The sequence below is a fragment of the Leguminivora glycinivorella genome, chromosome 16 (assembly GCF_023078275.1).
Source record: "Leguminivora glycinivorella isolate SPB_JAAS2020 chromosome 16, LegGlyc_1.1, whole genome shotgun sequence".
Lineage (NCBI taxonomy): Eukaryota > Metazoa > Arthropoda > Insecta > Lepidoptera > Tortricidae > Leguminivora > Leguminivora glycinivorella.
The window spans coordinates 439654-465616 of NC_062986.1; the positions used below are offsets into that span (position 1 = coordinate 439654).

Below are 25963 nucleotides of genomic sequence, written 5' to 3' on the forward strand. Positions count from 1 at the left end.
AGACTTCAGGGGATAGGGATGCGTGGAGGAATTTGAGGGAGGCCTTTGCCCAACAGTGGGACAATACGGGCTCTTAATAATAAAAAGAGAACTGGCGCAAACCTGTGGTACTAAGTACTGCGGACCGCAGGGCGGTATGGGAGAGCAAGCAGCTACACGGGCGGTTCTACAAGGCCCTCACGGGACCCGATGTAGATCTGCTCGCATCGGTGAACTGGTTATGATTCGGGGACCTCTTTGTAGCCAATAAGCCTGACATTGTGATAATAGATCGACCGCAACGCCGGGCCGTGCTCGTTGACATCACCATCCCCCATGATGAGAATCTCGTGAAAGCCGAGAAGGACAAGTCCAGTAAGTACCTAGACTTGGCTCACGAGATAACCGCCATGTGGGATGTTGATTCAACGATCATTGTCCATATAGTCGTTTCAGCGAACGGTCTCATAGCGAAGTCTCGACCAACATCTTAAGAGACTCTCGCTAGGTGGCTGGCCCGGATCAAGGGCCAGATGCAGAAGGCGGTGATCTTGGACACGGCGCGTATAGTCCGACGGTTCCTCTCTCTGCAGCCCTAACCACCGGCAGCTTGGGCCCTGCCCTGCTGCTGGCGGCACCCTAGGTTAGGTTTTTTATAATGTATTTATATATTTTGTATTGTTTGGTATGTGGTTTTGTATTTTACTTTTATAATCATATTATAAAATAGCCTAATCTAAGAAACAAAGTAAATAAAGAGAATAATAATAAATAACCTGTAACCGGCTTACTTTGTAAACAGAAATCAACCTTACAAACACGTGGCTCGACACAAAGAGTGGTTCCTATCTCGAAGTTTCTTTGTCACAGGGTATTTGATCACTTGCTCTGTATCATTTTGAACTCTATATTCATCTCAACTAACAATGTAGGGTACACGATTTGGAAATAAAACAAATAAATCATTTTGACGGGTTTATTTTATTGAGAAACTTATAATAGTCCAGTTGGTCCAGGCGATTATGGCACCGCGCCCAGACCTACTATCACAGATCCAATCAACGTATACTCTAACAGAACGGCTTGCCATCGCAATATTGCCTTACTAACTTACAACTATATTTGTAACCAACAACATTCAGATGCGGATTACTTACTGATAAATTCTACGTCAATTCACTTAACAAGATAGATTATTTGTAACAGTAGTCAAATGCGGCAAACATTAACAATCAACTAGATTTATACTTAATACTAAACTATCAATATCAACATTAAAAATTATGATACTTGCGGACAAGTATGTAAAATCAACTGAACACTTAAGTCAAAATGGAAGAAAATATAAATCAAAAGAGATTAATCCGAATAATTTCAAATCGAGTTGCTTACACTAGGGCGTCATTTAATGACTTTGAATCAGAAAAAATACAATCACAAAATATTATCTGTCCCGACACTTTCGCGTCACGGATAAAATATAATTAATACAATAATAATGTTAGTCAGTCGAAGTGTTTGTTGGCTCGCGAAGACCACGGGCTGCTTGGCTGTCGGCGAGCCACTCGCGTCACATACCAAAATATTGTTATCGTTCGAGCTACAGCTTGGCAAAAACAGTACAAATTAAAATGTGGCAATACTGTAGTGTCGTCCCCTTGAAATCAGTAGGTACGTGATAAAATAAAACGGGACGGCACTCTGCACTGTTGCCACTTTTGAAATGTTTACTGTTTTTTTGCCAGACTCCTTATAAAGATAGAGATGTGAGTGTACAATTTTTACGGTAATCATTCGGTATATACGAGGTAGTAGGGCGGAGCGGAGAGCGGGTATCTACGATACGATGCGTCTTCGATTCGCTGAGACCGTCAGGTACACACTCAGTTGAGCTTTTATAGTTCAATTTTAATGCAAACATGATATCGTAGCATATAAGGCACGTTTTTTTCATCATCAAAAAGGTAACTTCGCGCGTGTTCCTGATTTAGTTCCGCGGCAACAGCCCGTATACTTCGCAACGGATGAGGTAGGGGGGGTTACAGTACTAGCACTCAACTCATAATAGGTGGGCCTCATGTGTGCAGTGTTGAGTCGTTATTTGGTAAAGTTCTCGAAGCCGGGCGGCGGCGGCGGCGGCGGGCGCGCGAGGAACTCGGCCGCGTGCGGGTTGAGGCCGGCGCCGGGGCCGGGGGCTCCGGGGGCGCCGGGGGCTCCGGGGGCTCCGGGGGCTCCGGGGGCCGGCCGCTCGTCGCGCGCGCGCCGCAGCGCAGAGATCATGTAGCGGTGCGCCGCGCCCGGGTCCACCCGCGACACCAACTCGAATATCTCGCACTCCTCCGCGCTCAGCTGCACCGAGCACCCGGCCCCGCCCGAGAGAGAGGACGTCGACGCCCAGAGCGGAGCCGGACCGTTCAGCGCGGGGCTCGCGGAATGTAGATTTAATATACTCGTGGCCGGCGGTAGCTGTTCAGGTGCCGGTCCGACGTTCGACGGATTCGGTCCAGGTCCCACGTTCGACGGAATCGGTCTGGGTCCCACGTTCGACGGAATCGGTCCGTGTCCCACGTTCGACGGAATCGGTCTGGGTCCCACGTTCGACGGAATCGGTCCGGGTCCCACGTTCGACGGAATCGGTCCGGGTCCCACGTTCGACGGAATCGGTCCAGGTCCCACGTTCGACGGAATCGGTCCGGGTCCCACGTTCGACGGAATCGGTCCGGGTCCGAAATTTGCCGAATGAAGCACCGGGCCGGGTCCAAAATTTTGAGGGGGGACCGGCCCCGGGTACGGCCTAAAGTTGTGCATCGAGTTCGGAACGAACGGACTCTGCGCCGAGGTCGGAACGAAGAGTTGAGGGTTGAGGGGCGAATTCGGTACAAAGTTTTGAGGGTGCGGCGGGACCGGAAAGTTTTGGGGGGTCGGGTGGAAGATCGGCTGACCGGCGTAGTAGTTGACGGGGATCGGCGGGCGGAACTGCGAGTAGTACTGCTGCGGGGCCACCCTCGGGCGGTAGTAGGACGGCGCGTAGGGGCGCACCGGCGCGGGCGCGGGAGCAGGCTTGCAGGCCTGCTGGCGGCACGGGCAGTGCGGCAGCGCGTACAGCGCCGCCGGGTGCGGCGTGCGCGCCGGCGCCCCGCAGCACGAGCTGCCGCAGCAGGGCGCGGGGGCGGGGGCGGGGGCGGGCTCCGACACCGGGGGCGGAGGCGGCGAGGGGGCGGGGGACAGCGGGGTGGGGCAGCGCTCGCGCACGTCCGGCGCGGGGGAGTCGAGCTCGGGCGACTGCTCCCGCGGCGAGGCCTCGGGCTCGGGCTCGGAGTCGGGCTCGGGGCTGGGCGGACCGGGCGCGAGGCGCAGCAGCGAGAGCGCCATGGGCACGCGGTTGGAGGCGAGCGGTGGTGGCGGGGAGGGGGCCGGGCTGTGCTCGAGCTCGGAGTCGCCGCCGTCGGCCGCGGCGCGCTCGGGCGGCTCGCTGCCGCTGTCGCTGGAGGAGGGCAGCAGCGCGGCCACGTGGTCGCGGTACGAGTCGACGAATTCGAGCGCGATGCCGTCGCGCAGCAGCGCGTGGATCTCCGAGTAGTTGGGCGTGAGGCCGAGCTCCAGCGCGGGGAAGGTGGGCAGCAGGTAGCCGTCGCGCGCCTGCAACACCCGACACGCAGTTGAGGCGCGCGGCCCACGCGGGCGGGTCGGCCGCGCGCCGCAACACCGGCCCGCGAGTCGGGCGTTACCATCACGCCGTAACATTGATTTGACAAATTGCTTGGGTTTTCAATTTCACACAATATTTGAGTCAAAGTTTAAATGTACAGTAAATCTTATTTTGTGTGCTAAAAAATTTTACACCCGCAATTTGCTAAAAGGCAAACTAAACAAATCATCTATGCGAGTTCTTCTAAACTTGTAATTTTGTTATGACAACTTAAGACTTATATTCTGTTTAGTTTACCTTGAGTATCATTTGGGGACGTTTCAATTTTACTTTACAGAAAAAACTATGAGAAAAATTAAAGTTTGCAAAATAAGTAAGCCAATAATAATGACACTACACATATTATAAAGCGTGATGGTAGCAGGCCGCGGGAGGCTACCGCTAAATCTAATTTGGAAGCGAGAGAGATATAACTCAAATTACCGTTCTCGTGATGTCGAACGAGCTTACACCGCACTAATGTTATAATTCTTATGAAATAATGTCCTGTACATTTCTACGACTGCCTTGCCAGTATGTTTGGACACACACACGTAAAAGCACATTCAACACTTCCAAATGAGATTTACGTACCCGCGCCCGCGCCGTCCGAATCTCGCGAGCCGACATTGCAAAATCATAAATACAATTCCAAGATACAAAGATTAAATTCGTAGAAATACATCAGACTCATCATGTACAGGGTGGTTTAACACCATGTTCCTTCTCGGGAATATAGCGTTATATAATTGCAGCAGAGTAGATTAGTGAAGGTTGGAATGATAAATTAAACAAAAAATAAAATTAACAAATTTGCCAACTTTTGGCCCTGGTGATAACCCTACATGCACATACCATATTGTTAGATTAAGGGATCGCAATCGGGAAATCTCGGACATTGTTTGCATTCTTTCCGAGCGTTGACATTAATACACTGATGTATGAATGACGCATGTCAAATACTTAAATGAAATAATGGCAAAAATATGATTATCAATCTTTATTACATACTTTTAACCATTTTTAACACTATTTTCACGTTAACATCCTACGGTGTTCAAATGTTCTTCCATCTTCGTAGGTAAATGCATGATGTTCCGTGACGTTGTAGCACATGATATTTAATATTGTATGTAATTAATGTTTCCCTGGACTCCGGCGATAATGCCGCAGTATTTTTTCATCAAGTCTAGCTGCAGGGCCCGCGGGTTGATTCGTTGGTCATTTTGTGCTTTTTCGTGATAGCCACATTGGGATAAGTTTGTAATCTAAGTGACTATATCAGAAGCACCTAAATTTTTTTCTATGCCCCACCTGATGCGAGAGTGGATTTGGTTTGTTACTTTTGTTAATAATCAGTCACATTACAGTTCCATTGCAGTTTTACGTAGAGCAAATTTCAATAATCACGATGTTTTAACATAGGCAATTTTAGTTGAATAATTATGACATTAGATGAAATGACAATACCTATCATTTCAAGCGTCAAACATCTTATCAATTTTCGACAACGTAAAGAGTTTTGCTGGTCGTTGAAAATGTAACCTATTAATTTTGCGAACCAAATAATTGTTAAGAACTAGGTCATGCATGAAAAAATGTGGGCGTACATTTTTTCATGCATGAAAAAATGTACGCCCGGCTTTAAAAACAGTGATGTGAAAAGCGGTTATACCAATTATTACATTATATCAGTCTAAGTAAGATAAACATAACTTTTTTTATGATAAAAGAGGTCGCGATATCCTCCTTAATTGTTTATGCCTTCATGTTTATGATTAGTAGTCAGTGGTTGTCATATCTAATGTCACTTGAACAATTTTTGTGTTGATATTATTAAAAATATGTATGTAACCTAAGCTTTCATCTGATAAATCCACAAAGAGAACGGTCCCTGAAAATCCTGCGACATTTGTTATCGGTGTCGGAAACAGATCCAAAATGGTACGGCATCAAATTAACACCAGTAAATGTTCTGTCATCTAACGATTGTTTACAAGTAAGGTCATTGACCCTGTCACCTGTTTAGGGTTTGCACCTAGTACATTTTTACAAAAATGTTTGAAAGGCTATAACTTGAAAATAGTTAAAGTAAATTGTATAGTTTCTAGGGGAAAAATGTTGTCCTAATGCTACACTATCTCCCATTTCCCGAAAGGATCGTCGTCCGATTCCACGCGGTATATCAGAGTGCCAAAAAAATATCAAAAGAAGGAAGACTGATAGTATTATGAAATGAAAAACCTATAAACCTAAGACTAATTTCACTAATAACATTTTTACTAAATTAGCTTTTACTAAGAAGTTACCTACCTAAAGGATTTACAAAAAAAAACTAAAAACATACTTTTAATTTATAGTATTTATCAAAGAGCTTAAATACAGATATATCAGCGCCGTACAATTTATAACATTAAAACATAAGACCTATGGCCCGTTTCTCGAAAGGTATGTACAGTCGACTACAAAGAGATTTATTGCATTGTAATAAGCCAATAAGGTGAAAAAGTGGATACATCTCTTTGTAGTCGACTGTACATACAAGCCTTGTATCACAAGTGTGTTTCCATGACAACCCATAGGATTTGACAGTTCGCGCACTTGTAATACAAGGCTTGTACCTTTCGAGAAACGGGCCCCTAGTAAGACACTTGAGTTGAGATGTCACCGTATTCAAGCTTTTTGAATAATACTATAATTGTGATTTCATTAGATTACTTTTATAAATAATCAACAAGTGTAGACGTGCACTTTGCTCTGCCAATCGACCTGCCTCGGACGAGGCACATCCACACAAGACGTTTGCCGGCGGGGCACTTTGCCTCGCCCATGCTTTCCACAGCCAACAATGAAAGTGCTATCTAAAGCGAACACATTTTTATAGAAAGATCTTATTTGAAGGCTCGCCTGGACTAACCCTAAGACTAGAACTTGTCAAGTTGTCACCGACAGCAATAAAGATACCTCTTTGTCAACAATGAGTCACAATCATAATATTTACATTTATGATGAGTTCACGTACTTTTTCAACCGTCGTGTGATGCGCTATATAAAAATAAAGGTTTTGTACTAATGTACAATATTCGCTTCTTACTATATACATCAGTTTCTTCCTAGTGTATTTACTAACGGAAGGACTGTCAGTTTTCAGTGGATAAAGCAATAGTGTGTATCATTCTACAGGGTATATTTTGACAGTAGGTCAGTGTGGACAGCTACTAGATCCCAGGCTGCTCGTGAAAACGATGTAAAAGATCTCCCCTTGACACAAATTGAAACATTGGCGTTTACACATTTTGGAAAACATATAGCCCATAGAGGTTGCGAGTAATAATTTTTGACAAACTTACTTGTATGAATATCAATCCTGTTATTATCTAGGATCAATAGCTAGTATGGTCCCAAAATAGATAAGCCAGCACAAAACGAGAAAAACTTTTAAAAATACAACTTGTATGAAATTCATGACTTGATTTTTTTATTTTTTTATTTACACTTTATTGCACGATACAAAAAAAGTACAAATGGCGAACTTAATGCCATGTGGCAATTTTTCACATGCAGCTTTTTTTTATGGAAATGATTCCATTCCTATACAGTATCAATTGGCATAATCGTAGTCGTGCAAGGCCTTAAATTTTGACAAAAACAATTAAAAAAAATTGTATGCAGTTTTACTGTTTTAAATATAAAATAAAGTCTTCTTTCAGCAAAATATCCTATCTAAGATATTTTAAGTACTTTTCCTCCATGTGGCATAGCCGTGGGACTCCCTGTAGACCCTATTGACGTATTGCAAAATCTCGCTGACTACTGACGAGGTCTTGGTGGCTAGTTGCTAGAGCGCTGGAGTATGGTCCAGGGGGCGCGGGCGAGTACAAGTCTCACCCATTATCTCATGCATTTAAATGACCTGTAGCCGTTATTAATAAAGTTCTGTATCTGTATTCTGTATCTGTATCACCCAAGGCCGTAATTTTCCATCTTTAATTTATTCTAAGTCTAGTGGCACTGATTGCAGACGTTTATTGTTCGTTATTAAAAATTAATAGTGATTTAAACTTTACATAAGTGTATTTTTTTTTCACATTTTATTGTGATTTTTTTATATGTCATATTTAACGTGCGCATAGTATACATTATAGCCGGGTTCACACAGAGCGAGGCACGTCTCGAGGCAAACGTACTATGTAGATGTGCCTCGGCCGAGGCAGTTTTTTTTCGGACGTGCAACCTCTTTCGACCGAGGCACGTGCCTCGCTCTGTGTGGAGCCGGCTAGTGACTACTTATATTTATCATACGGCGCGCAGCCGACCCGTCAGCGCCAGTTTCTTGCGCAGCACCGCGCTAGAAGCCGATACCACGGACGCCGACACCACACTAGCGCTCACTACCGTGTCTGGGGACTTGCCAGACACCACGCTGTCTGGCGGAGACTGTACAGACACCACGCTACCTGGCGGGGAGTGTACTGACACTACACTAGCCGTCACTACAGTACCCTCGGGTGAAACTTCCTCCTTAAGCTTAGCTAATCGTTTCAGCTTAGACAGCCTAGAGCTCTGGCTGACCACGCTTTTAGGTGCCAGCGACCTCAACTTAGCTAGTCTAGAATGACCTACGCTAACTACGCTCTCATTATCTTGATTAGACACACTAGTTATTACACTGATGGGTACGCTAGGTTTTTCGGGGCACTCCCACTGTTCTAACCGTCTCGGTGGACGGCCGACGACCTCGGACGCAGACGCGGAGACATCGCTCTCAGTGTCGCTGATCTCCGGGGGGTCTACATGCGGGGAGGGGTCCCGGTCCCGGGGGGTCCTCAGCACGCAGGAGGCGAGCGACCTGACGTCGAGGTGGTCGGAGCCGGAGGAGGAACTCACCCCGAGCGCGGGCAGCGGGCGCGCGTCGGCGTGCCCCGCGCGGATCATCAGCTCCGTGATGTTGATGTCCTCGCTCGTCGACGTGTCGATCAGGAACACTTCCAGGATGTTCTCCTGGGGACAACGTTACCATTACTTTTATTGAATAACTGACAGTCACAAATAAAGCGCCTATTCAAACTTTGTTATATAATATGATAACTACCGTATAAAAAAATAGTAACTATAAATTTTTTCACTATTCATTTGACAAAAGAAATACATTGTACAATAGGCGAATTTACTGAATAAATTTAAAAACACTGATGGTACCTCTGGGGTGCATGTAAATAATATGCACATTTCACCTCAGAAAGACCTCGATATAGAATTTATTTCGCCTAAATTCTATAAAAAAGGCTCCAACGAATAGAAAATAATTGGAATTGCACGAGTCTATATACAGAATACAGAGTAGCGTAGCGGGACCGTCTCCTCGCACAGCAAAAGTTCAACGGAGATGTGCCTCGGCCGAGGCAGGCCGCTCGGCCGAACAAACCACGTGCGTTGCCTCGTTCGAGGCAAAGTCGCCTATTGACAAAAGAGAAACGCCTGGAATGCGGGCAGTACCTCGTGGTCGACGCCGACGACGTTGCCGACGAGTGGACGCTCGCGCACGAGCTGCAGGCAGTGCGCGGGGGCGGCGGGGGAGCCTGTAGACAGTACCTCGTGGTCGACGCCGACGACGTTGCCGACGAGTGGACGCTCGCGCACGAGCTGCAGGCAGTGCGCGGGGGCGGCGGGGGAGCCTGTAGACAGTACCTCGTGGTCGACGCCGACGACGTTGCCGACGAGTGGACGCTCGCGCACGAGCTGCAGGCAGTGCGCGGGGGCGGCGGGGAGCCTGTAGACAGTACCTCGTGGTCGACGCCGACGACGTTGCCGACGAGTGGACGCTCGCGCACGAGCTGCAGGCAGTGCGCGGGGGCGGCGGGGGAGCCTGTAGACAGTACCTCGTGGTCGACGCCGACGACGTTGCCGACGAGTGGACGCTCGCGCACGAGCTGCAGGCAGTGCGCGGGGGCGGCGGGGAGCCTGTAGACAGTACCTCGTGGTCGACGCCGACGACGTTGCCGACGAGTGGACGCTCGCGCACGAGCTGCAGGCAGTGCGCGGGGGCGGCGGGGAGCCTGTAGACAGTACCTCGTGGTCGACGCCGACGACGTTGCCGACGAGTGGACGCTCGCGCACGAGCTGCAGGCAGTGCGCGGGGGCGGCGGGGGAGCCTGTAGACAGTACCTCGTGGTCGACGCCGACGACGTTGCCGACGAGTGGACGCTCGCGCACGAGCTGCAGGCAGTGCGCGGGGGCGGCGGGGGAGCCTGTAGACAGTACCTCGTGGTCGACGCCGACGACGTTGCCGACGAGTGGACGCTCGCGCACGAGCTGCAGGCAGTGCGCGGCGGCGGCGCGGGGCCAGCGCCGGCTGTGGGCGGCGGGCCGGAGCCCCGCGAGCCGGGCCCTGATCGCCTGCGCGGGCAGCGAGGCCCACTCGCGCTTCAGCGGCCGCAGCGATGACGCCGCCACCGTGTCCACCGTGCCGTAGTCCACGTGCCGCACCTGAACACAAATTATATTTACTCAAAAGTTATCGGTGTTGCTATATTCAAATTTCCTACAAAAAGCTTAACGCACGCACGTTGATTAACGTCTTTTTCCACTGAAAAAATCACTGTGCTATCTTAAATCCGTGCTAACCCGACTTGGAACGCATTATTCATCCAGTATCCCGACTGACCTTGACAGTGGTGGTGTCCACTATCTGCACGATGAGCGAGCGGTGCCAGTCGTCCTCGAACACGGAGCTGCAGTACTGGCCCGGGCGCTGTACACTACTGGCTGCACACTCGCGGCACTCACCTTGACAGTGGTGGTGTCCACTATCTGCACGATGAGCGAGCGGTGCCAGTCGTCCTCGAACACGGAGCTGCAGTACTGGCCCGGGCGCTGTACACTACTGGCTGCACACTCGCGGCACTCACCTTGACAGTGGTGGTGTCCACTATCTGCACGATGAGCGAGCGGTGCCAGTCGTCCTCGAACACGGAGCTGCAGTACTGGCCCGGGCGCTGTACACTACTGGCTGCACACTCGCGGCACTCACCTTGACAGTGGTGGTGTCCACTATCTGCACGATGAGCGAGCGGTGCCAGTCGTCCTCGAACACGGAGCTGCAGTACTGGCCCGGGCGCTGTACACTACTGGCTGCACACTCGCGGCACTCACCTTGACAGTGGTGGTGTCCACTATCTGCACGATGAGCGAGCGGTGCCAGTCGTCCTCGAACACGGAGCTGCAGTACTGGCCCGGGCGCTGTACACTACTGGCTGCACACTCGCGGCACTCACCTTGACAGTGGTGGTGTCCACTATCTGCACGATGAGCGAGCGGTGCCAGTCGTCCTCGAACACGGAGCTGCAGTACTGGCCCGGGCGCTGTACACTACTGGCTGCACACTCGCGGCACTCACCTTGACAGTGGTGGTGTCCACTATCTGCACGATGAGCGAGCGGTGCCAGTCGTCCTCGAACACGGAGCTGCAGTACTGGCCCGGGCGCTGTACACTACTGGCTGCACACTCGCGGCACTCACCTTGACAGTGGTGGTGTCCACTATCTGCACGATGAGCGAGCGGTGCCAGTCGTCCTCGAACACGGAGCTGCAGTACTGGCCCGGGCGCTGTACACTACTGGCTGCACACTCGCGGCACTCACCTTGACAGTGGTGGTGTCCACTATCTGCACGATGAGCGAGCGGTGCCAGTCGTCCTCGAACACGGAGCTGCAGTACTGGCCCGGGCGCTGTACACTACTGGCTGCACACTCGCGGCACTCACCTTGACAGTGGTGGTGTCCACTATCTGCACGATGAGCGAGCGGTGCCAGTCGTCCTCGAACACGGAGCTGCAGTACTGGCCCGGGCGCTGTACACTACTGGCTGCACACTCGCGGCACTCACCTTGACAGTGGTGGTGTCCACTATCTGCACGATGAGCGAGCGGTGCCAGTCGTCCTCGAACACGGAGCTGCAGTACTGGCCCGGGCGCTGTACACTACTGGCTGCACACTCGCGGCACTCACCTTGACAGTGGTGGTGTCCACTATCTGCACGATGAGCGAGCGGTGCCAGTCGTCCTCGAACACGGAGCTGCAGTACTGGCCCGGGCGCTGTACACTACTGGCTGCACACTCGCGGCACTCACCTTGACAGTGGTGGTGTCCACTATCTGCACGATGAGCGAGCGGTGCCAGTCGTCCTCGAACACGGAGCTGCAGTACTGGCCCGGGCGCTGTACACTACTGGCTGCACACTCGCGGCACTCACCTTGACAGTGGTGGTGTCCACTATCTGCACGATGAGCGAGCGGTGCCAGTCGTCCTCGAACACGGAGCTGCAGTACTGGCCCGGGCGCTGTACACTACTGGCTGCACACTCGCGGCACTCACCTTGACAGTGGTGGTGTCCACTATCTGCACGATGAGCGAGCGGTGCCAGTCGTCCTCGAACACGGAGCTGCAGTACTGGCCCGGGCGCTGTACACTACTGGCTGCACACTCGCGGCACTCACCTTGACAGTGGTGGTGTCCACTATCTGCACGATGAGCGAGCGGTGCCAGTCGTCCTCGAACACGGAGCTGCAGTACTGGCCCGGGCGCTGTACACTACTGGCTGCACACTCGCGGCACTCACCTTGACAGTGGTGGTGTCCACTATCTGCACGATGAGCGAGCGGTGCCAGTCGTCCTCGAACACGGAGCTGCAGTACTGGCCCGGGCGCTGTACACTACTGGCTGCACACTCGCGGCACTCACCTTGACAGTGGTGGTGTCCACTATCTGCACGATGAGCGAGCGGTGCCAGTCGTCCTCGAACACGGAGCTGCAGTACTGGCCCGGGCGCCGCGCGCCGGCCGCCAGCACGCGCTCCGCGCCCTCGCCTTTGGAGTAGTACTCCCTGCACAGAACAATCACAATTAACCAACACACACACGACACACACACACACACACGACTCCACTCACGTCGCGAGGTAATGTGCTGACGCGACATACGACCATTGTAGACATGCCTCAGCGGAGGCAAGTTGCTCGGCCGAGCAACACGCACGCACTGCCTCGGCCGAGGCACGTTTGCCGCGCAGATAAATTGCCTCACTCTGTGTAAACGCGGCTATTAAAGTTGGAAATAAATGCGGCCAACGTCCAACGTTGAAGTGGATCGCCAGAGACAAAAACGTGTACTGCCTCGTCCGAGGCAAGTCTACATTGCATTACCTATAGCTATGAGGATGATGCAGTACTCACGTCATCTCGCCCATGAACTCCTCCATGAGCTCCAGCTCGGGCCCCATGCGCTGCAGCCACAGGTGGCTCGGGGAGTACACCTCGGCCACCCGGACTGGTAGCATGTCTCCAGGGTTCACTCCGGCCAGGCTGCCTGCAGGGATGCTCTCCAGGAAACTCAGGCAGTCGGAGGGAAACACGTCTGGATCCTGACAGACATAAACACAGAAAATTCTGAATAAAACCTAATCAATATTCAAACCGAATGAACACCCTCAAACAAATTTTAGTCCGCGGTCCCGGGTTCGAATCCCGGTAAGGGCATTTATTTGTGTGATGAGCACAGATATTTGTTCCTGAGTCATGGATGTTTTCTATGTATATAAGTATTTATATATTATACACCGTGTTTCACTTAACACTAAAAACCTGAAAACAGTTTGTTCAGAATCGAGAGTAGAATCGATTGAGCTATATCTTGATGGGGGTAATATTTTTATTTAAATTAGTATTATTAGTTATTTTTTACGTGTCCATTCTATTGTACTCGTAATACAACATTGGTTTGTCCATTCTATTGTACTCGTAATACAACATTTACTGAACATTGGTTGAAACAAGAACAGTTGATATTTGATTATGTTAATTTTAAATTAGCTAGTTTTTTTGCCAGAAAATCTGCTGCTCATGGTGGCTCCCTTATTATTGTTAAAAATTGTATGAAGTGTAAAGAGCGCAAAGATGTTGTAAAATATTCCATAGAAAGAACTATAGAAATTTCATGTGTTGAATTAGACAGATATATTATTGTATGTGTTTATAGACCACCATCAGCTGACTTCAGCATATTTGAATCTACAATGGAAAATGTTCTGAATTTAGTGTGCAAGGGCCAAAAACATGTTATTGTATGTGGAGATTTTAATGTTAACTTGCTCGAGTCATCTAGTAATACTGTTAAAATGTTCTGTTTGTTTAAATCATTTAATTTATTTAATTTATTTCTTGAACCTACCCGGGTAGGTGTGACTAGTGCAACATGCCTAGATAATATTTTTTGTAACTGTGAATGTATAGATAAGAAATTATTTAACTGTTTTCATTCCGATCACAGCGGCCAAAGGGCAGCTTTCTTAAACGTTATTCATGATACTCCACAAACAATAACATATAGACCCATTACTGGATCTCGCTTGGAATCATTCAAAAATGAAATTCTACATAGTTTGTCTTTAATACCATTTTCGCATTATGACTGTAATCATTTGTATCAAGATGTTTTCAATGTAATTCTTAATCAATTTAATAACAATTTCAAAGTGAAATCTATTAGTGGGTCAAAAGTTAAAACAAAGTTTAGTGAATGGGCTACTGTAGGTATTCACAAAAGTAGAAAAAGACTTTATGAACTTTATGGTGAGAGAGAGCTGAACAAGAATTCAGAATTCCTGGACTATGTAAGAAACTACTCAAGAATCTTCAAGAAAGTGTGTTTAACTGCCAAGAAAAACTTTATTAGTTCTAAATTGAAACTGTCGGACAACAAAGTGAAAACAACTTGGAGTATTATAAATAAAGAAGCTGGTAAATGTAAATCACGCGATTGTCAAGTCAACATTGTATCAGATAATCAACAAATAGTGTCGAACAGCGATGTTGCCTCGGCATTCGAAGATTATTTCTCAAATATAGCCGTTAACACCACAAAATGTTTACATTCTTCTGCGGCTCAAGCCCATTCATTACTTTGTGCTAATGTTAAGAAATGTAATAATTCATTTGAATTTAGTCAAGTAGACTCTGTAAATATTGTTAAAACATTCAAGTCACTCAATTTAAAGAAAACGGAAGACTTATGGGGAACATCAGTTAAAGTAATTAGTCATGTCATAGATATAATAGCACCTTTATAATGAAACGCACGAATGACGGTTGACAAGTAACGGATTTATTCATATTCAGATATGGGAGCATAAACACAAGTTACACATATTCTTGACTAGATGGCGCTAGTAACCTTATTTTAAACTTATTTTGATGTAAGTAACAACACCCCCACTATATCAAAATAACAAATAAACTAATATTTCATAGGTGCAAACCGGGGAAACAAAATTTTCTTAACTTAATATCACAATTTTTTTTTTCTACAAAGTTAACAAATTAGCACAGGTTAATAAATAACTAAATAAATGATTTACTAACAAAAAACAAACGGCAATAAAATCATTTTTAAACCACACTAAGTGTTTTCATAAACCTGTATTGTTTCACCTCCAGTAAAACTTTACTTAACATGTCAGTTGTTTCTACAATATCATTATTAATCACTTCTATAATGCAGTTATAAACCTTGAGTTAACAATAACATGTCAGTATCTTCACAATTATTTCAATTTGGCTTTTCAACATTTAATTTACATTCCATAGAAGTTTCAAACTTTTTCAACTAACAACTTAACTATGATTTGAAAATATTAGAAAAATCATGAACACCAATAGTTTTCAAATTATCATAATGATTATTTACAAATACACAAGGCTCAAGTTTCCACTTTGTGTATCCTAATTTACATAAAGATTCATCCACTTTTTTTAATACCAAGCAAGTGATGATTGCTTTACACCATTAACAGCCTTTTTTAATTTCAACTCGTTTAAATCACTGACAGGAAAACCTTCTGGCAAATGCATAAAAATACTTTTTTAAGTTGGCCATTAAGAAAAGCTGCTGTGACGTCTAAATGAGTAACATTCATATTCAACTGTACACTTAAGGCAAACAGTAACCTCAACATTGAGTGCCTAATAAAAGGGGAACATGTCTCTTGATAGTCTACACTGAGCTTTTGCGTAAAGCCCTTAGCTACAAGCCGCACATGATAACTCACTTTATTGTCACAATCACGTTTCTTTTCCAACACCCACTTGCATTACACTACCGGAGCATCGACAACTTCCCAAACCTCGTTGTCTTCAAACGACTGCAGTTCATCGGCCATCGCCTGCAACCACTGTTGTTTCTCAGGACCACTGACAGCTTCCGCATATGTCATTTCATCTTCTCCTACATAGGTGCATGTATTTGCAAAAATATACTGCTCAGGTTTCTTCCTCTGTCAATTCTGACGTTCTTCACAGTGGGCAACTTCTGTGATACCTCGGGTCTTCTCGGCTAAGCATCTACTGAAGACAGTTGAATTTCAGGTTTCAACTGTGACAGGCCTGCATCTGTTCTAGATATATCTTCTAAGAACTGCTGCTGTACTTCCTCTTCATGCTGTTCACCTTCATTTTCCACGTCTATGTATTTTAACTCAGAGTCGCTGGAGCTTTGCTGGTTAATTCTAATTTAACCACAGATTCCTCTGTCAACTCCCCCACTGAATCTGTGTTTTCTACACAAACTGTGACTGTGTCGTCATTCCTTTTCTTCTCAAGAATCACAACATCTCGACTTGTTGTAATCTGATTCTTGACTGTAACCTTTTATGTTCTCAGGAAAATCTATTCCATCGACTAATTCACGCTTCACTTCGTAGCCGTTGATATTTCCTTAATATCCGGAACACAAAATACAGGTACTTTCGTATTATTTGCTGCGACACTGCCTAAGAATAAGCGTCTAAAACTTTTAATTTTGCAGCCAAGTTTCGTTCGCCGTATGCAACATAAAAATCACTTTTATTAAAATCTCCACTGAGAAAAGAACGCTAAAATGCGTTAGTCTGTTTTTTCTTCTCCGATTCCTCACTTAAAAGTGGACATTGGCTTCGATAATGGCCTTCGTTTTTACATTTATAACAGGTTATGTTTTTCGTGTTTACATTCGAGTTTGACGTTTGACAGGTCTGTTGTCTATGCTTGCTAGTGTTGCGACAGTTCTTCAAGTGACTTGCAACAAATGCTGAATTGCATTCCGTTTCACTTACTTGACTTGATTCCATATCGAGTAATTTTGTCTTGATGGAATCGGCCGTTATACCGATACCAGAGTGCTCGATAGCCATAATCATGGGCATAAAACGTTCCGGTAAACCAGCAAGCATCAAAGAACCCACCCATTCATCATCAATTTTGAAACCCGTACCGGACAATCTCTGCGAAGTTTCAACTATTTGTGTCACATAATTCGTCATATTTTCACAGTTTTCCAGTCTGATGGATATTAAATGACGAAGCAAAGTAATCCTCCGCGAAAATCCCGAATCGTCGAACAAAGTCTTCAACGCCGTCCACAATTCCTTCGTGGTCTTTGTCTGCTTTATATGCACAAATAATGATGAATCTATCGTCAAAATCAGCTTCGCTCGTGCTTTTGCGTCTGCAGCGTCTACCGCTGTTGTAGTACCGTCTGCCGCAGGTTCTTCCTTCAGATACTTGTTCGCGCCTTCAAGTATCAGCAAATTTTCTACTGCGAACGCCCAATCGTCGTAATTCTCGCGACCTTTCAGCTTCGGCACGTTCGTCAGAAAATGAGAACTCATTTTAAAGCACTTAACACGAAAAACACTAACTATTACAATTACTTTTTAATTAAAAACGGGATGGGACCCATAACCTATAATGAAACGCACGAATGACGGTTGACAAGTAACGGATTTATTCATATTCAGATATGGGAGCATAAACACAAGTTACACATATTCTTGACTAGATGGCGCTAGTAACCTTATTTTAAACTTATTTTGATGTAAGTAACAACAACCTTACTTGGCCGTAATATATAATATTTCAATTTCACAAGGCACCTTTCCAGATCTTATGAAATGTAGCAAAGTCATACCGCTTTTTAAATCGGGTGATTCGAGTGATATAACCAATTTCCGTCCCATATCAATACTTCCTGTACTAAGTAAAGTCTTTGAGAAGCTAATGTTAAATGATCTACTGGGACACTTCAACAGACATAGATTACTTACAAGCAAACAGTTCGGTTTCACAAGGGGCCGTTCCACGACCGATGCTGCTTCGGTACTCATTAAACATATATATAATTTTTGGGAAAATTCTTGTGATGCAATTGGCATATTTTGTGATCTTTCAAAAGCCTTTGATTGTGTGGATCATGGAACGCTCATTTTGAAATTAGAACATTATGGTTTGTCTATAAATGCCCTAAAGTTTATGTCTTCTTACCTTAGCAATAGAACACAAACAGTAGTTGTTAACAAAACTCGCTCTAGCGGGACTGTAGTCCAATTAGGAGTGCCACAAGGCTCAATTTTAGGTCCATTCCTGTTTTTGGTTTATATAAATGATTTGCCATGTATAGTGAAAAACTTTTGTGAAATAGTACTTTTTGCTGATGATACATCACTGCTTTTTAATGTTGACCGAAAATCTACGGATTACAATGTAATTAATAGCACGTTAGCTGATGTACTGCAGTGGTTTACTGTCAACAATTTACTTCTTAATTCTAAGAAAACCAAATGTATTCGATTTTCTCTGCCGAATGTTAAACCAATCGATACAAAAATACTTTTGAATGATGAATGCTTAGAGATGGTAGATACAACACTGTTTCTTGGTTTAACATTGGACAAAAATCTACAATGGAGTCCTCATATAAAGAAACTAGCAAGCAAATTAAGTTCAGCCGCATACGCCGTTAGGAGAATCAGGCAACTGACTAATGTTGAGACAGCTCGCCTAGTGTATCATAGTTATTTTCACAGTGTAATGTCATACGGTATTCTGGTTTGGGGCAAAGCAGCTGACATACAGACTATCTTTGTATTACAAAAGAGAGCCATTCGTTCTATTTACAACTTAGGAACACGTGAATCAGTAAGAGAACTCTTCAAAGAAATTAATATCTTAACTGTAGCTTCCCAATACATTTATGATAGTATAATTTATGTTGTTAAGAATTTAGACTGTTTCACTAAGAATTCTGATATCCATAATTATAACACTAGAAACAAAAATAAGCTTGCCATAAAGAAGTTTCGTGTCCGTAAAGTACAGAAGTCATTTGTTGGGCAATGCATTCATTTTTATAATAAGTTACCTGACACTGCTTTGAGATTACCCCTCCCAGCTCTTAAGAACTACTTAAAAAAATCATTGATGTTAAAGGCTTATTACAGAGTCGAGGACTATTTGACAGACAAACATGCATGGCCCGAACCAGAAACTACAAAAAACGAATAGCAATTAAAATAATTGTATTATGTATAGAGGACACAGTTCAGATAAGAAAGCACATCAAATATTTTATATTTTATGTTGTGTAGGTAAATTACATATTTAATGATATTGAGATTCATATTATCTTTTTCTTCTATGACAATTTGATATGTTTTCTCTGAAGAAGAACGACGTATTATTAAGCAATAATATAATTTATTGAAATTGATTTCCATAGAGTACCTAGTCTGTTCATATTCTTTGATGAATACTTTTGCATGTTAAATTGTATGTTGTTATTTAATGCATGTTAATTATAAGATGTAATGTTTTGAAAAGAAGTTGCCCGCCGAGTTTCTTGCCGGTCCCATAGTGGATACCCCCCTCCCAACTGAGGGGGGACTGAAATCTTCTCGAGGCTGAGGCGTAGGGTTAGAGCCGGCGTAGCTTTATTTGACGTTCATATGCGCATTGTAATATGCCTACTTGAAAAATAAATATTTCATTTTCATTTCATTTCATTTCATTTTCATTTTCATTGTGTATATCGCATTGTTAGAGGTTGTTTACCTTTTTCAGTATTTAGGGGTATTAATACTGGCTGGTTACTTGAACGATTATTTTTTCCGCTACTAGTTTGACGTTGTTTGTCAGTTTAATCTTAATGTTTATCATAAGTCATAACAAATTGAACTCGTACCTAATTACAACCTTGTCATTTTGAATATTGGGTTTAAATTTGCTTACTGCGATTACTTGTCCAATTTGAAGTTTACTGTGACAAAGCTTTAAAGTGTTTTACAGTGACATCTTAGCTGCCTATTGGTAAACCTTATGTCGTTGCAGTAACGTACACAAATAAATAGTCTTATGGTTTATGATGGTAGTTAGCAATTATTTTATTGAGTGTAGAGCTAAAAGTCAAGTAGAGCTGTACAGAAAATTAAAAATTCAATTTAAAAAAAAGTAACGATCAGATTAAAAGATGAATACTCTAGATGAGTTTAAAAAAATAAAAATCAGTTGGGGTGTCTGAGGTTTTGAGTGATACCGGAAACACGTTGTATATATCGTTGTCTGAGTACCCACAACACAAGCCTTCTTGAGCTTACCGTGGGCCTCAGCCAATCTGTGTAAGAATGTCCTATAATATTTATTTATTTATTTTATTTATTTTAACAAATTTTAGTGTACTGTAATGGAATAGCTGGGTCCACACAGAGCGAGGCAAACATCAAAAATAGTATTTTATACAATCGTGATATAATACAAAGCTTTTCAGTCGAGTACCATGTTTAGGCCACGAAGCTTGCTGAGTGGCCTAATAGTACGTAACGAGAGTGAATAGCTTAATTATATCACTATTGTATAATGTATACAATACTTTTTCTATGAGTCATCATTTTCATCATCAATGGACGAAAAGTATCATCATTCAAGTTAAAATTAATGTTAATGTTAATGTTATTAGCGTCGTACGCATTGCGTCGTTTGTATCAACATCGAATTACCTAGCAACCAATTGTTTGTAATAACCGTCTCTGATTGGTCGATAACGCGATAGATTTAAAAAAATGTGTCTCAGATGCAGAAAAATTTGCCAGGCATCGCAAATTAGTATAGAACTTGTATGAAGTTCTATTTTTGAATTTTTTTTTAACTAAAGTGAAGTTAACTATTAAGTTTGAGAAGTGTCAAAGAAACAGAGGGAAACAAAGAAAAAGATGGAATGATGAATATTATAGTTTGAGGGGATGTGTGAGAACAAAGCTAAATAATAAAAAAAATAATAAGTGTCAAAGACTATCCAACACTGAAAAGTCGGCACATATAGTTTAGTCTGTGGTGTCCTAATAGACAGATTAAAGTCGACGAGTAGAAAAATATCATTTATTCAGCAAATAGGTCACAGGGGCACTTTAACAACGTCCAATGTAGACATGCCTCGGCTGAGGCAGGTTGCTCGGTCGAGCAAAACGCGCATGCCTCGGCCGAGGCACATCTACATAGCACGCTTACCGCGTGAGCACATTGCCTAGCGCCGTGCCTCGCTATGTGTGGACCCAGCTAATAGGAAATAGAGATACGAGTAGCATTAACCTTAAAACAACGATATAGTCTACATAATGTACTGGCACAGTCTATGCGAGGTAAAGTGTCATGCCATAAAGTAGACTGTTGTCTAGGATGGGGTCTATCCATTCAGCAGCTAGGAGAAGGCTACTTACATAGTCTATGAAGGGCAGAGCTTCGTCGGCGTCGAGCAGCGTGCGACTGGCGTGCTTGCTCGCGCTGAGCGAAGAGTCTCGCGGCACGCGACGCAGCCGCAACGCCGGCTCGCTACGTCGCGGTTCCTGGGGGCCAAAGTAGAGGTTTGGTTTTTTTGAATGAAGCTCAACATTGTACTTTTAGCAGTCGCCTTCATATACTAGTTTTTGCGAATCAGTTTTAGTTGCCAAAAGTTTTACAAGCCCTTCATGATGCCACGTGTCCCCTTCATAGCTGTCCCCTCGGTATTAAGAGCAGCCAGTCGGTTCAGGTCGTGTATTCCTATGGCTCCTGCCCACTCACCTGTCCGCCCGGCACCGTGAGCAGCCAGTTCCCGTCGGGCGCGCGCGTGGCGCTCAGCCCCTCCACGGCGCAGGCGCACGCCGACACCGACGGGTAGTGGAAGCGGGAGAAGTTCAGCTCGCGACCGTATTCCTCCCTACCACACAAACTTACATCAGAAATTGTCTTTTCACGAGATAAAAACGTATCTAAAGGCATTGTGGACAACTAATATGTAGTGGCCTAATTTCACAAGAGTGACAATTGCCGCCCGACAGTGACACTTCGCCTTTTATTGCCTGTGGCCTGTTCAACAAGGAAATATTGAAACTGAGTAACAATGTTACTTATGAACCCAGATATAGGTACAGAGTCAAGTGTCAATGTCACTGTGGTGACATAGCCCACTGATTGTCACAGGAGATTGCCTACCTACGAATACCTTGGTTTTCACCAATTTCACACACCATTTCCTTTATTTCATGCAAATACTACGGTTACGAAGTGTTACACAGATTAGGTCGACTACAAAGAGATGTATCCAATTTTTCACCTTATTAATGCAATAAGGTGAAAAAGTGTATACATCTCTTTGTAGTCGACCGTACATGGTCACCATGCAAGGGCGTAGCACTGTATTATAAGTACAAAACTAGCTTAAACATTAAAACGTACAATACAGAATATCTGTTTTAATAATTTCTATTTTAATTGTAACTCTTCCAAGAGATCGGAAAGTGCCTTAGGAAAAAACAAAAGATCCCATTCTGAGTCATGGGGGTAACGCTGCTAGCGTGATGGGGACCTTTGTACCCGGCATGGCACAGAACAGGTTCCTTTAGGTATACTACTTTTTATATATGGGTGTAGTATTTTTTAAATTTTATAATTGTATGTGGTTTTATTATTATTTTTCAAATAAATATATCGTCACTACTTTTAAAAAATCTCGTATCTCACGCTGTTCCTCAAAGTTAAAACGCAGTAAGTCTATATGCATTCCATACATACTTACTACAACTTTCTTTTCATTGACAGACGAAGATACAAGTTTTTTTAAAAGTAGTGACGATATGAATATGTATTGTAAGTAACTGACGTGAATCATAACCATTGATGTTCGTCTTACATGAACTATATGAAAAAGTATTTGATTGAAGTCAAACAGCTTACTCATATAGCCGGACCAGCTCGGTGCACCACACACCCTCGGGCCGCCGCGACACCAGTCGCACGATCTCGGACTGCAGGTTCGCCCACGCCGTCGCAGACCGTTCGCTCAGGCCTGCACAACAGTTTTCGTTATAAATAATTTTCTTATTATTATATTAAGGCTACATTTTAATCTTGTACAATTATTAGCTATTTAAGCGAGGAAAACGTCCGTGCTCGTGCGGTTTCCACGTAGTCATTGTAGACCCAGCTATAGATACATCGTTAGTCCGTTATCACATAATCCGATCCGATATCGGATGTCGGAAGGATTTCAATGAAAAAAATCCAAGATGGCGCCTGTAATGTATGGGATTTGGTCCGACATCCGATATCGGATCGGATAATGTGAAAACACACTTAGTTGACTCCACACAGAGCAAGGCACGTCGTGAGGAAATATGCTCCGCGCGGCAAACGTTGTGTAGATGCGCCTCGACCGAGGCAGTGTAGAGTGACTGGCCACACACACTACTATTTCAATCAGACACTATCTTATCTCTAAAACCGATCGTTGTGCTTGGCCGAGCAATTGCCTCGTCCGAGGCATATCTACATTAAACTCTTGCCGCGTGAGAACATTGCGTCGCGACGTGCCTCGTTCTATGTGGACCCAACTATTGGTAAACACTGCCATTTAATGTCAAAACTTTATAAGCAAAGTAGCTGTATAAATCATACAAACGCCAAGCTGCACACGCGCTAAATATCAGATATTAGACCATCTTGAATATTAGATCTCGCTGAGCTCCAGTATACTCACTGGAGGAGGTCTGTCGGCCCGAGTCGTCGTCCCGGAGCGACTCCTGGCTGCCCAACTTCTGTGACTGGTACACCGGCATCCGCTTCTTGAGGAACCGCTGCAGCCGCTGGTGGGATTCTTCGCTGGGATGCTCGCTGTGCCCGTTACTTAGTGTTTCCACCTTAAGAGTTAAACAAGGCAAGAAAAATCATTTTGATTAAGAATTCGCATAATTCTGCAATGCTTGAATAGTCGGACTCACAAGTCACATCTCAAGTCATCAATCAATCAATCAATCAATCAAGCGACACTCTTGTTGATAACTAGTGGTTTTTGTATCTGGCTGAGAGTTATGGAAGGTTTGTCAGTAAATTGTGCGGAGTTGCAAATAATGTTGTTGCATGATCAATCATACTGATTATTTCTTGTATTTTGTATTGAGTAATAGCGAGCGGCAATTTCATAGCGAGATAAATTTTTCGCACGGCAACTTATTGTATGGCCCTTATATTTCAGGGATCTTATCAATGGCAAGGTCCTTTATATTTGTAATTCTGGTAAAATTGTCCTTTATTCAAAGGTAATTAAAACAAAAACGTTTATTGTGTAAGATAGGTACTTACAATAGCTGAAGGTGTGTCCGAACACTCCGACTCAACCTTCTTGACAACTGGTCTTGCAGTCATTCCTTCAGGCTTGGTGACTAGTTGCGGACTCGGCTCCGCTTTCCTAGTCTCAGTATATTGTATTGGTTCTAGTTTCCGAGGTATTGGTTCCAGTTTCCAAGCCTCAGTGTACCGTGGTTCCGGTTTCCGAGGTTCTGCTGGTGGCCCTCTTTCTATATATCCTCTGTTGGGTGGCGGTGCTGGTCTGCCATTTGGTATCCTGCCTGTTTCTGGCTTGTATGTGGATGCTATTAAATTAGGCTGCGTCTTTTTAATTATGGACTCTGGCACACTTCTCCGTTTCCCCCTTCTGTGCAGACAAATTAAAGAATTAAAACGCAGACTGATATAAGTAGGTAAAAGATTTAGGTGTGTGTGTGACATGACATGTTGTTGAGGTAAACCAAACTTCAATCTAATCATCACATATTTTATTCTGGCTAGGAGCATTTGGAAAAACAAAAGTAAACTGCAGCTCTTCCAATTATGTTCAAGGTGTCAGCTTACTAGTGTACAGTTATGTACTCTAGCATATACTTACGCCAATTTGGAGGCCTTCTGGCTCTGAACGAACTGGTCAATGTGTTTTATGGAGTCCGTCACAATGAGGGTCAGTATGGGATTGTTCTGTGGCCCGGAAAACTGTAAAAGTACACAGTTATAAACAATATAGGAACTGGTTGTTAATCTCCTAATAATCATAGCTAGTTCAATACTAAGTAGTGTTCAATACCTGCTTACCTAGGTCCTTATGCAAGGAGGAAAAGGACCCTTTTGCTATGAAAAACACATATTACAGATTACTGGCATTTACAAAATATTGGCTCCTTAATTCTGTATAAATAATACTACTGATCAGTATTATCAGTCAGAGATTGAGAATTGTACTATTTATTGACTTTTAACTTCTAATTCAAATTTTGATTTCAATATATTACAAAATTAGATGGTTAAAAGAATATTTCTATTTTCTTCCAAAAACAGATAAGACAACATTGACATATCTTAATTTATCATAATGTTATTGTTTTGCATTGACTTGAGTTCTAGACAATGTTTTGGATAAACCAAGGATATACCAAGAAGCAGTCCTCGCAGCGTTCCCTCAGGAACTGCACGGGGTCGCGGAAGCCGTGCTTGGCGGCCGGCAGCGGCTCGCCCAGCATGCGCCGGTAGTCGCGCAGCAGCGACGCCGCGTCCATCGTCGTCGCCGACGACACCACCAGCGACCGCAGCACCTTCTTCAGACCCTCCAGGTCCGCCATCCTCAGCTAGCGACAAACACACGTGCTGTTTATCTGAACAACATTACATACCTACTCGCATGTGTATTCTGTATTTCACATATTGTACAAGTTGAACCTAAATTGACTTGAAAAATTTATAGAAGTAGGTAGTTAACACATGGATTTTTAACGAATAATCTAGATATAATAATGCAAACGATGCAGGACAAGTACACTTTAAAAAAGACATTCTGCGAGATCAGCAATTTACAACGGTTGGAAACAAAACAAAGTTGAACCGACTAGGGTAACGATCTTGAAAGTTTCTTACCTGTTTTTTACTTCGAACTATAAAGGTGTTTTCATTTGCAGATGTAATATAGGCATTTGAAATGATCAAAATTGCTTGTAATTATCTAAATTTTAGCTCTCAGCAGCAAAATAACATAATATATTACGGTCCGTGAACTCGCTTTCGAAATGTTTTTTTTTCGCTTTTTTTTTCTAATATTTACCACTCAGAAATGTTTAGCTTCATAGTATTTTGCCGACACTGGT

The 25963-nt window shown here is 44.3% G+C and overlaps 1 protein-coding gene across 1 annotated transcript; it reads right to left on the bottom strand.

The window, feature by feature from the left end:
• Positions 1–941: 941 nt before the first annotated feature.
• On the bottom strand, positions 942–25932 carry LOC125234870. The gene is made up of 22 exons (XM_048141291.1): positions 25737–25932; positions 25259–25450; positions 24721–24821; positions 24138–24489; positions 23536–23695; positions 22734–22845; positions 21582–21717; positions 21239–21364; positions 12897–13084; positions 12406–12547; positions 12162–12278; positions 11918–12034; positions 11674–11790; positions 11430–11546; positions 11186–11302; positions 10942–11058; positions 10698–10814; positions 10454–10570; positions 9642–10153; positions 9164–9437; positions 8555–8668; positions 942–3618 (listed from the first exon to the last, which is right to left on the bottom strand). The coding sequence occupies exons 2-22, from the start codon at positions 25442–25444 to the stop codon at positions 2077–2079; spliced, it is 4881 nt and encodes a 1626-aa protein (XP_047997248.1). The 5' UTR covers positions 25445–25450; positions 25737–25932; the 3' UTR covers positions 942–2076.
• Positions 25933–25963: the final 31 nt, after the last annotated feature.

Excerpts from the sequence above, each read along its gene's own strand:
- LOC125234870 (XM_048141291.1), bottom strand. The coding sequence starts at position 25,444 with ATGGCGGACCTGGAGGGTCTGAAGAAGGTGCTGCGGTCGCTGGTGGTG. Across the intron at positions 11,547-11,673 it reads TGGACACCACCACTGTCAAG|TGCCGCGAGTGTGCAGCCAG; the intron begins GTGAGTGCCGCG and ends TGTCAAGGTGAG. Across the intron at positions 10,571-10,697 it reads TGGACACCACCACTGTCAAG|TGCCGCGAGTGTGCAGCCAG; the intron begins GTGAGTGCCGCG and ends TGTCAAGGTGAG.